Source organism: Arachis ipaensis, chromosome B8, assembly GCF_059453495.1.
Source record: "Arachis ipaensis isolate K30076 ecotype BB chromosome B8, ASM5945349v1, whole genome shotgun sequence".
NCBI lineage: Eukaryota > Viridiplantae > Streptophyta > Magnoliopsida > Fabales > Fabaceae > Arachis > Arachis ipaensis.
Window position 1 is genome coordinate 4,344,194 of NC_142443.1, and position 11,071 is coordinate 4,355,264.

The following is an 11,071-nucleotide window of genomic DNA, read 5'->3' on the forward strand; positions in this document are numbered from 1 at the left end:
GAGTCATAACGGTAGGTTAATTTAAAGGTCTTTTTATTATCCCGAGATTTATCGTTGTCCTTATTGTTGTGGGTTTTTTTCCGACTTTCGAGCCCAACAGAGTTCTTCAATCTCTACCTTTAGCTTTCTCGCAAAACTCGGTGAGCGTTTTCGGTTTTGCGACTGTGATTGCTTCTTGGAATTTTCCTGGCTGAAGTCCGCTTTGATGGCATGTAAATGTATTTCAGGATGGAGATCTGGGATGCTTATTACCACCTTCATAAAATGAGTAATATAGTCTCTCAAACTTTCATTTTGTCCTTGCTTGATTATGTTCAAGTAGTCGGAATTATGTAGATAAATGGAAGATGCAATGAACTGATCCTCAAACAACTTTGCCTATTTCTGAAAACGAGAAATAGAATCTGCAGGCAAAGAACAAAATCAATCAAGTGCAGGACCGTCTAAAAAGGAAAGAAAACAACATAAAATAGGGTCAGAAGCACCATTTACTATCATTATAGATAGAAATTTCTTGATGTGCTTCTTCAGGTCGTCTAATTCGTCATAAGGAGTTAAAGTCGTTGGTAGAGTGAACCTTTTGGGCATTTGAATATTCATGACATTGGCCGTGAATGGACCAACGACATTATCCAATTCATCGTCGTCATTGGCTTGTTGATCTCCTTCTTGCTGTTGAGTTTCAGAGATGTATGTTGAATCAGAATTTTCTTCCTGGTGTCTAGTTGTTCATTATGATTATCAATATTTTCAAACCGAGCATTAGTTAACTCAGCTATCTGGTTTGCCATTCTTTGGTTTTCTTCTGTCATGGCACTGATTAGCCTATTGTAACTCTGTTACCATCCGAAGAAGCTTGGATGGTATTGGAGGAGGTTGGTCAGCCACAGGCAGATCTGAAAATTTTGGGGACTAAGGAAAAAAAAGGTTTTTGTTTTTAGGCCCCACGGTGGGCGCCAATTGTTCTTGTATGGATTAGCTGGGATATAGCTCGTTCCTTGGTGACTTCCTTCAAGCCTTCCTTCGAGACGGGTTATACCTCGACACCTTGGGACACCTGCAAAAAAATATTCTAACGCTCAAATCAGTATATGAATAAGCTTTATTTTCAAGTAATTATTGGATGAATGAATGTTCCACCTTTCTTCTAATTACTTTGTTTTATAACCAGGATAAGTAATTAGAGATTATTTTTTGCCGTTATCGAATTATAGTGGTAACGTATAGAGGTATATCAAAATATTTTGATTTGTTGTTATGATTCTAATAACTGATTTATAACGTATATGTCGAATTTTTATAACTAACTTATAACGATTGTATCACGTGTAAATAGCTAAATCGAGTTATACTGATTTAATTTATATAAATTAATAAATATATTTAGAATAGACGTATAATCAATTTCTGTTAAGAATACCTGCATAATCTTGACTCTAATTATTTTATTAAAGTGAATTACTCAAAATTTCATTTTGATTATGTCATTCTTAGAATTTTTCAGTGTACATTTTTATTTTTATTTTTAGTAATATTATAAATAAGAAATAAATAGTTGTTTTAACATTTATAAGATTTTGATTTTGATAAAATAATTTAAACACTTAAAATAATAAATTAATAATTAATTTATTTTATTTAAAAATTTAATATTTAAATTTTTTTTTGTTAAAACAAAAATTATAATTTATTTTATCAAAATTAAAAATTTTTCGAATGACAAAATAGTTATATTTTCTTGGGGCTTCATATTGTTGTAACTTGTAAGGACTAATGGGTGATTGGAAACAAAAAAGAGGGGCAGGAAGGTAAATTCAGTCCAAATTATTACATACTTAAAAAAATTAGTAAAAGAGTGTAGTAATATGATCCTCGATATGTGTGCATGCTTCCTTTCTTCCTTCTCAGTTCTTACTTCTTACTTCTTACTTCTTACTTTATTCTTCTCTCTTTGCTTCTGCGATCACTCTCAAAACTTAAACACACTCACTCTCTCCCTTTCAAATTCTTCTCTCTTCTCTCTCAATGCTGCTTCTTCACAACTCAGAACATCAACAAAGAGCTTAACAAATCCACTTTCCCTTTACCACCGAACCAAAAAGAAAAAATAAAAACAAAAATTCCAACTACCTCTTCCCTTATTCCATTCTATTCGTTCCTTCTTCCTCAAGCTCCATTATTCTCAACTCAATCTCATACCTTTCTTCCGCTTCTCGAATCTCCTTCACAAAAAGCTAAAGCCTCTTCAAAATCCTCGCTTACTTCAAACTCCAAAGCACTACTCATCCATATCCCTTTCTTTTTTGTTTGCTTCACATGGATTTAAGAACGAGCCTTCACCCCAAACGAAATCAGAACCCCGTAATTTGTGGCGGTTCCCAGCTCTGAAACAAAGTCCCCTGCTTTCTGTTCCCAAAACACAATTACCGGTTTCCCCCAATTTCTCTTGCCAGCTACTTAAAGCAACCGGTTTTTCAGTTCGAAGGTGGAAAAAACGAGGATTTTGTGTTCCTATAGCAACGAGTAACGCATGCTTCACTAAAAATATTCGCTTTTTATTGTCTTTATTATTGTAGTGTTAGTATATAATAATACATAACATTTATAAGATTCAGCATAAGAATCTTGTTGTGGAGTTTTGAGGAGGAGGAAGAAGAAGAAGAAGATGGCTATGGCTGTGGCTCAGCATCATCATAGGGAGAGCAGCATTGACAAGCATCTTGATTCCTCAGGAAAATATGTTAGGTACACTGCTGAGCAAGTTGAAGCACTTGAAAGAGTTTACATTGAGTGCCCTAAACCTAGCTCCTTGAGGAGGCAGCAGTTGATTAGAGACTGCCCCATTCTTGCAAACATAGAGCCCAAGCAAATCAAAGTTTGGTTCCAGAACCGCAGGTGATTCAGGTCTTCCACCCCCTTTTTTTGTTTAACTTTGATTTTTGATGTGTTTAGGATAGGGATTACGGTGTTATGTTATGGTCAAAAGTGTATGAATGAATGAATGGATGGGTGGATGTATGAGATTTTATTGGTGGGTTGTCAGGTTTGGTAATTGATATGGTTTTGATATTGTTGGGGGTGTGTTTGAAATTGAATTACTATGCAGGTGTAGAGAGAAGCAGAGGAAAGAGGCTTCACGGCTTCAGACCGTGAACCGCAAGCTCACGGCGATGAATAAACTGTTAATGGAGGAAAATGATCGATTACAGAAGCAGGTGTCGCAGCTGGTGTGTGAGAATGGGTATATGAAGCAGCAGTTGCATACTGTAAGTCTATCAGCATCGGTTTTTTCGTTGAATATATCGTCGTTAATTGTCATGGTTGGGGAGTTATTTTGATTTCAGCTGGTGTATGATTTGGTTGCTTTGACTAAAATTGAAGTGTTTGATGTTATTGTTACAGCTTCAGCCATCAGCAGCAACCACTGATGCAAGCTGTGATCCAGTGGTTTCGAGTTCGACTACTCAGCAATCTATGAGAGATGCTAATAGTCCCGCAGGGTATGACTCTTGAAGTATAAGAAATGGCTTTTATTCTATTTTAGTTGTGATTCTTTCTCTGATTCATTTTCTTATGTGATCCTTGCAGATTCCTATCAATTGCAGAGGAGACCTTGGCAGAGTTCCTTTCAAAGGCTACAGGAACTGCTGTTGATTGGGTTCAGATGCCTGGGATGAAGGTGTTCTTTCTATATAAGAAACGATTAGTGGCCATGCTTCTAGTAGATTATTTTGTTTGTTTTTATAACCATGGCACTCTGCTGATTTGAGTTGAAGGCTGAATTTCATCCATTAAATTCCTTTATTAATGGTACTTCCGAAATTCTTTTTGTCAGCCTGGTCCGGATTCGGTTGGGATCTTTGCTATTTCGCAAAGTTGCAGTGGGGTGGCAGCTCGAGCCTGTGGTCTTGTCAGTCTCGAACCTACAAAGGTAAATCTGAATGAAAGATGCAGTTAACACTTTTCTGAGTTCTTTAAGTTTGGATTTTGAATGGCTAAATGCCTTAATGCCATAATTTTCAATAGATTGCAGAGATCCTAAAAGACCGCCCCTCTTGGTTTCGGGATTGCCGGAGCCTAGAGGTTTTCACAATGTTTCCCGCTGGAAATGGAGGCACAATTGAACTTGTTTACACCCAGGTGAGAAATCAAAATTGAAATGTAACATCCCTTAGTTCTCTTTTGTTTGATCCTTGCAAGTAAACACGAAATTTGCTGCAGACATATGCTCCTACCACACTGGCTCCTGCCCGGGATTTCTGGACTATTAGATACACTACAACTCTGGAAAATGGCAGTCTTGTGGTAAGTGTGTTTGTATTCCATGTTGTCTCAAAATCTTTAAACATTTCTTTTCTTTTCATTGAAAGGCAGTTGTTTAATATAATTTGCACTCTTGTGAAGGTTTGTGAGAGGTCACTATCTGGTTCTGGGACTGGGCCTAATGCAGCTGCTGCTGCCCAGTTTGTGAGGGCTGAAATGCGGCCTAGTGGCTACTTGATTCGACCATGTGAAGGTGGAGGATCAATCATTCACATTGTAGACCACCTAAACCTTGAGGTTTGACTTCTTATCAAGTTTATATATGCTACCTTTCTTTTTATTATATATTTATTGAATTGCTTAGAATTTTCTTCTAGGCATGGAGTGTGCCAGAAGTGCTGCGACCACTATATGAATCATCAAAAGTGGTAGCTCAGAAAATGACAATTGCGGTAAGTTCACTCGATAATTCAGGGTTACACTGCTAACTGTGTTGGCTGTTGTGGACATTGTGAACAACATTTGAAATTTGAACTGCTGTGTTAAAAAAAAAGGTCTTTTGAGTACTCATCACCATATCTAGTCTTCGTCTTTCCTAATAATCTAACATTCTTCTTGTCAATTTCAACAAGTACATGACTGGTTTTTTAGACCTGTCTTCATTTCATCTTATACCCCGCTGCCATGCTTTCTAAGACAGCTATTGATTCAAAGGGGTTTTGTGATAGGCGCTACGTTATATCAGGCAAATAGCCCAAGAAACAAGCGGTGAAGTGGTTTATGGCCTGGGTAGGCAACCTGCCGTTCTGAGAACTTTCAGTCAAAGGTTGAGCAGGTACAACATATAGAATTTCTTTCCTTGAAAACTATTTCAGCCTGCTGTTGTAAAATGATTTATTATATGCCTGAAACTGAGACATACACTTGCAGAGGTTTCAATGATGCTGTCAATGGTTTCAATGACGATGGCTGGTCTGTACTGAACTGTGATGGTGCCGAGGATGTAATTATTGCAGTTAGTTCAACCAAGAACTTTAGTGGAACTTCTAATCCAGCAAGTTCCCTTACATTCCTTGGAGGAATTCTGTGTGCAAAAGCTTCTATGTTACTCCAAGTGAGTGTCCAAAACCCATTGTTGTGAGGAAAAAAAAAACTCTCTTTGAAGTGTTATATGACAAGCTTCTGATTGTCTTGCAGAACATCCCTCCTGCAGTTTTGGTTCGTTTCCTGAGGGAACATCGCTCGGAGTGGGCTGATTTTAATGTCGATGCCTATTCTGCTGCATCACTGAAATCTGGCTCATATGCCTATCCAGGAATGAGGCCTACAAGATTCACTGGCAATCAAACAATCATGTCCCTTGGACATACAATTGAACATCAAGAGGTACAACTGCATTCCCTTTTCCAAGGCACTAAGCCATATGTGTAAATTTGTTTGCATCCTGTTCTGGGATCCATTAGAGACTGGTCTGTGTGACCTTGAACTTTGGTGTTTTTAGATGGTCTGTTATGCTATTCAATAGTAATGTCAACGTTTTGCTGACAAATCACACTAAACCACTTGCTGTTTCAAGCCTGGTCCCTGCTAATGTTGTGTTAACTTTACAGATGCTGGAAGTTATCCGTCTTGAAGGACACTCTCTTGCTCAAGAAGATGCATTTGCCTCTAGGGACGTTCATCTCTTGCAGGTGCTGCCTCTGGCTAGTTGAAATATGAGTTGTCTGTATCATCTGCAGTTCACTTTTTTCTTATTTTTTCTTCCTTTTTTTTAATATAATTTTAAATAGTATTGCGGTTTATTCATGCAGAAATGTAATAAGTAGACTGGTCCTATATAACCATTTTGTTTTCTTTGGACAGTTATGTAGTGGAATTGACGAGAATGCCGTGGGGGCTTGTTCTGAGCTCATATTTGCTCCTATTGATGAAATGTTCCCAGATGATGCTCCATTGTTGCCTTCCGGTTTCCGCATTATCCCGTTGGATTCAAAACCAGTTGAGTTCTGTTTATATTTGGTCCTTTTTAGTGTTAAATCTCTTGATATTGCATTTGAATAGAGAAAAAAGTACTGTGCAAGTTAGAAAGGAGCTACTGATACTGATGTGCGTGTATGACACACTATAATCATGTTGATATTATTGTTTTCCAGGGTGATAAAAAGGATTCAATGACAGGAAGTCAAACCCTGGATTTGACATCTGGTTTTGAAGTTGGCCCAACAACAAATGGTGCACGCGATGCGGTATCATGTCATAGTGCTCGGTCGGTGTTGACTATTGCCTTCCAGTTTCCTTTTGACAGTAGTCTGCAGGATAATGTTGCTGTCATGGCACGCCAGTACATCCGTAGTGTGATTTCCTCTGTGCAGAGGGTTGCCATGGCGATTTCTCCATCTGGTATAAACCCGGCAATTGGCTCAAAACTCTCTCCTGGTTCTCCAGAGGCTCTTACACTAGCCAACTGGATCTGCTGCAGTTATAGGCAAGTCTGCATCTGTCGTATTGTGTTCAAGCTTTATTGTTGAATATTCTTTCTTGAAAAGTATCTAATGCTGCACTTCACTTTTTTGTTCTTTTTTCTTCTAAAAACAGTTATTATTTGGGGGCAGAGTTGCTGAGATCTGATTCTCTCATTGGCGAGTCAGTGCTTAAACATTTGTGGCAACATCAGGATGCCATTTTGTGCTGTTCTTTGAAGGTATGGCAGATGTTTTGTTCATAGTAGAGTTCATCATTTCCATGAAAGCCTTTAATTTAAGATACATATGATTCTCTGTCTGGATCGTAGTCGGTGCCGGTGTTCATCTTTGCAAACCAGGCCGGCCTTGACATGTTGGAAACAACTTTGGTGGCTTTACAAGACATCACATTGGATAAAATATTTGATGAGTCTGGACGCAAGGCATTGTTTGCAGATTTTGCCAAGTTAATGCAGCAGGTAAATTTCCACAAGAAAACATAAAACACATTCCCATCTTCTCAATTTTGTTATTTAGTTTTTAGATTACAACTTTCACATTTTCTTTATGCAACAACCTTAAATGCTTTTTCATTTACTATACCTTCAGGGGTTTGCATATCTGCCGGCCGGAATCTGCATGTCAACGATGGGGCGACACGTATCGTTCGAGCAGGCCATTGCATGGAAAGTACTTGCAGAAGAAGATAACAGTGTTCATTGCTTAGCTTTCTCTTTCGTGAATTGGTCATTTGTATGAAAATCCAATTCCAGTATTTAAAGGCCAAACTTTTTCCCACTTCAATATGTATGAACAAAGGAAAAAAGGGCCAATTTTTTTAGGGAAAAGGGAATTTATTTTCGCTGTAGGATTAGATTTGCATCTTATTCAGTTATTCTATTTCATTTTATTTCCTATTTCAGTTCAGAGACCCAAAAAAAAAAAAAAACAGAAAAAATCAGCTAAAAAGTTTTGTAAATTTTTGTTAGTGCTAGAAAGATGTGATGTGGTCACATATTGGTAGACATGGAGCACCTTGTTTCTTTTTGCTGCAATATCAAACTATTTAAAGACCAGAACACATGTCAAATGTCGAGAACCTCTGTTACATGTTTATTAAGAAAACTTTATAAACAAAATGTTATCATACAATGCATCCCAATCAACCGAAAACAACAACAATAATGGTGATCTTAATGGCGAGATTGGTGAGCATATTGTTTTTTGTTGGGTAAAACAAAAGCAACAAATGCAATGTATGAGATAAAAATTTTGTTTGAAGTTCCGAACTTTTTATTTGGTTAGATATATTAATTTTGGTAATAAGTTAGACAAGTTAGTTTTACAGATTTAATTTTTTTTAAAACTTTTGAATTAGTTTTTTTCTATATAGACGAATAATTTGAGTATTATTTATCAAATAATGAGGCCTAAAGATTATGAATTACTATATTTTTCTTTTTCTTTTTTTGGGATAAAAAATTGTTGCGTATATAAATTAAAGCCATTTCCTTGTAATGATAATATCGTTACACAATACTGCTAGGGTCTTACTAGAAGTAGGGGTGGATGGGAAGACATCATTGTAGTGGTGGAGGAGGGAGGTCGGAAAACCTCATGACGCCGGGTAGCTTAACATACACGGCACTACAACAATATCTTCCCAGCCACGGGTACAACCTTCTACTACAATGTTGGAATAAATTAATTTCAATATCCCAGATCATCCATATTGAATCATCAAAAATATATATCATACTCGAATGCGGAAGCGTACCTGAATTTATAAACATAAATCATACGACCGGAAGAGTTTGGATCTTGTGGTTCTTTCGATCTTCCTCAACCAAAGCCTTCTGTATTCCTAGGAGGCTGAATCGCAACTCTTTTGATGGGGAAAGAGCAACAAAGGCGGCTTTGGTATATTGGGGACCGAAACCCTGAAGGTCTATTTATATTTGAGCATGACACCCATTAAACCCTTAAGCCCAAATAAAATAGTATCTAAAGCCCAAAAGATAATATATCTAAAATCCAAAAAGATAATTATCTAAGGAACAAAAGATAATATCCGGTTTTATTCTCATTTAATTCAAAATCAAAAGTAATAATGACTTATTCAATTAGCATTTAAAACAATAAATGAGATCATCATTATATAAGTCATTTAATTTGAAATAGCATAATTTGTGATTATAATTAATATATGTATTGCCCACAAATAAGTTAGGAAATCAAATAATTTTCTAACAATCTCCCACTTGGGCTATACATATATTATTTCTTGACATAATCACATCTTTATAAACTTTATGCGCGCATCTGAATGCTATTTCTCTCATTACTTTAACAATCTGGTCCGTCTCATACATTAGATATGGAACTACCGCAACTTTTATCACATTAAATGCCGTGACTAAACCACGCCAATCACCATCCTAATATACTCAACGACATAGATCAAATTTGGATGAGTAATATGGAAATTACATGCCAAGTGATCTCATGCATGTCTATTTCCAGCTGGTCCAACTTTATTGAGATCAAACACAATACAAATATTGCAAAATGAACATTTCACATAACATGAAATAAACCATCAACTTAATTCTGCAGAAAAATAACTCAATATCTGTCATAGGACATATAGCATAAACTCCCACTAAACTAAGGCATCACAAATATTGACACCCATCCGAGCAGTGTGCTCATGAAAAACTTTAGGGGTCAATCCCTTGGTAATGGGTCTGCTAGCATATACTCTGTTCCTATATGTCCTATGGAAATCTGTTTTTCTTAAACTTTCTCCTTGACAACTAAGAACTTGATGTCTGTATGCTTCGATTTTGTCAAACTCTTATTGTTATTGGAGTATAGTACTGCTGACTTATTGTCACAAAATATCTTTAATGGCCTTTTAATGTCATCTATTATATGAAGTTTAGTGACAAAGTTTCGCAACCATATGCCATGAAATCGGAATCAGAGTACCTAATGATCTCCAAATTTTCTGATCTCCGATAAATAAGCATGTAATCATTTGTTCTCTTTAAACAACGCATTACGCGTTTAACAGCTATCCAATGATCCATATCCGGATTGCTCAAGTATCTACCCAACACTCCCACTATAAATGATATATCGGGATGTATGTAGACTTGAGCATACATTAAATTTCCTGGTGCTGATGCATAAGGTTTATCATGCATTGTTGTCTTCTTAAGATCATTTTGGGGCATTGCTTGAGACTAAACTTGTCTCCTTTAACTATGGGTGTGTCCATTGGTCTATAACTTTCTATGACATATCTACTTAGAATCTTTTCGATATAGTTCTTTTGTGACAATCCAAGAATACCTTGAGAGTAATCTCTTAGTATCTCGATTCCTAATACAAAAGAGGCATCACCAAGATCTTTTATTTCAAATTTGTTCGATAGAAATTTCTTAGTTTCATGCAACAAGCCTATATCGTTGCTAGCAAGTAAAATGTCATCAACATATAAGACAAAAAAAAACGGTATTTACTCCCACTGAACTTGCGGTATACACATTTCATCTATAATATTTACCTCAAAATCATGAGATAATGACTTAATTAAACTTGTGATACCATTAACGGGAAGCTTGTTTGAGACAATAGATGGATTTTCTCCCTTTTCTATTGGATCTCCTTAATGACACTTCTTGAGGTTGTTGAGCTTGCTGTATGGGTTGGGGTTGATGAGGATTCTCATCATTTTCTTGTACTGTAGCAGTATCTCGAGTAACAACAATATTCTCATTGTTCTCTTGTACTGTAACTGGATCTACAGTAGAATTCTCATTTTGCTCTTGTATTATAACTGTATCTTGAACAACAATAGGCACAAGGACCTGATCATTGTCAGTTACAGAATCCTCATCAAAAGCAACATTCCTAATATTTCCTTCCCCCCAAACTCAACATCCTCAAGAAATCTCGCATTTCCCGTTTCAAAATAAACCTTGATGCAGGATTGTAAAACTTGTACCCTTGTGAGCGCTCAGCGTAACCAACAAAGTAGCAACTGATTGTCCTTGAGTCCAATTTTCTTTCATGCGGCCTATAAGGTCGTGCCTTAGCTGGACATCCCCAAATATGCAAATGCTTTATACTGGGCCTTTTTCCAGTCCAAATTTTATATGAGGTTTTGTTAACTGCTTTGCTTGGCACCCTATTAAGGATGTACACTGTGGTCTTTAAGGCTTCTCCCCAGAGTGATTCAGGCAAGGAAGAATGACTAATCATACTTCTCACCATGTCTTTAAGAGTTCGGTTCCTTCGCTCTGCAACACCATTCATGCTAGGTTTGCCTGGCATGGTGT

At 36.8% G+C, this 11,071-nt stretch overlaps 1 protein-coding gene across 2 annotated transcripts; it reads left to right on the forward strand.

Annotated features, from left to right (window-relative positions):
* The first annotated feature begins 1,862 nt into the window (after nt 1-1,862).
* LOC107613143 (homeobox-leucine zipper protein REVOLUTA) lies at nt 1,863-7,804 on the forward strand. Of its 2 annotated transcripts, none has more exons than XM_016314999.3 (18): nt 1,863-2,895; nt 3,107-3,266; nt 3,403-3,500; nt 3,589-3,679; nt 3,836-3,931; nt 4,027-4,140; nt 4,222-4,305; nt 4,405-4,560; nt 4,641-4,715; nt 4,992-5,098; nt 5,194-5,377; nt 5,461-5,649; nt 5,874-5,954; nt 6,127-6,261; nt 6,417-6,748; nt 6,859-6,964; nt 7,055-7,204; nt 7,335-7,804. In XM_016314999.3, the coding sequence occupies exons 1-18, from the start codon at nt 2,666-2,668 to the stop codon at nt 7,482-7,484; spliced, it is 2,538 nt and encodes an 845-aa protein (XP_016170485.1). In that variant the 5' UTR covers nt 1,863-2,665; the 3' UTR covers nt 7,485-7,804. The 2 variants fall into 2 exon arrangements, with proteins under 2 accessions (XP_016170485.1, XP_016170486.1); XM_016315000.3 differs by having other exon boundaries at nt 1,866-2,904.
* Nucleotides 7,805-11,071: the final 3,267 nt, after the last annotated feature.

Bases quoted from the DNA above. Each gene is read 5' to 3' on its own strand.
- LOC107613143 (XM_016314999.3), top strand. From the start codon at position 2,666: ATGGCTATGGCTGTGGCTCAGCATCATCATAGGGAGAGCAGCATTGAC. The intron at 4,141-4,221 runs GTGAGAAATCAA...AATTTGCTGCAG, and splicing joins TTGAACTTGTTTACACCCAG to ACATATGCTCCTACCACACT. The intron at 4,306-4,404 runs GTAAGTGTGTTT...ACTCTTGTGAAG, and splicing joins TGGAAAATGGCAGTCTTGTG to GTTTGTGAGAGGTCACTATC.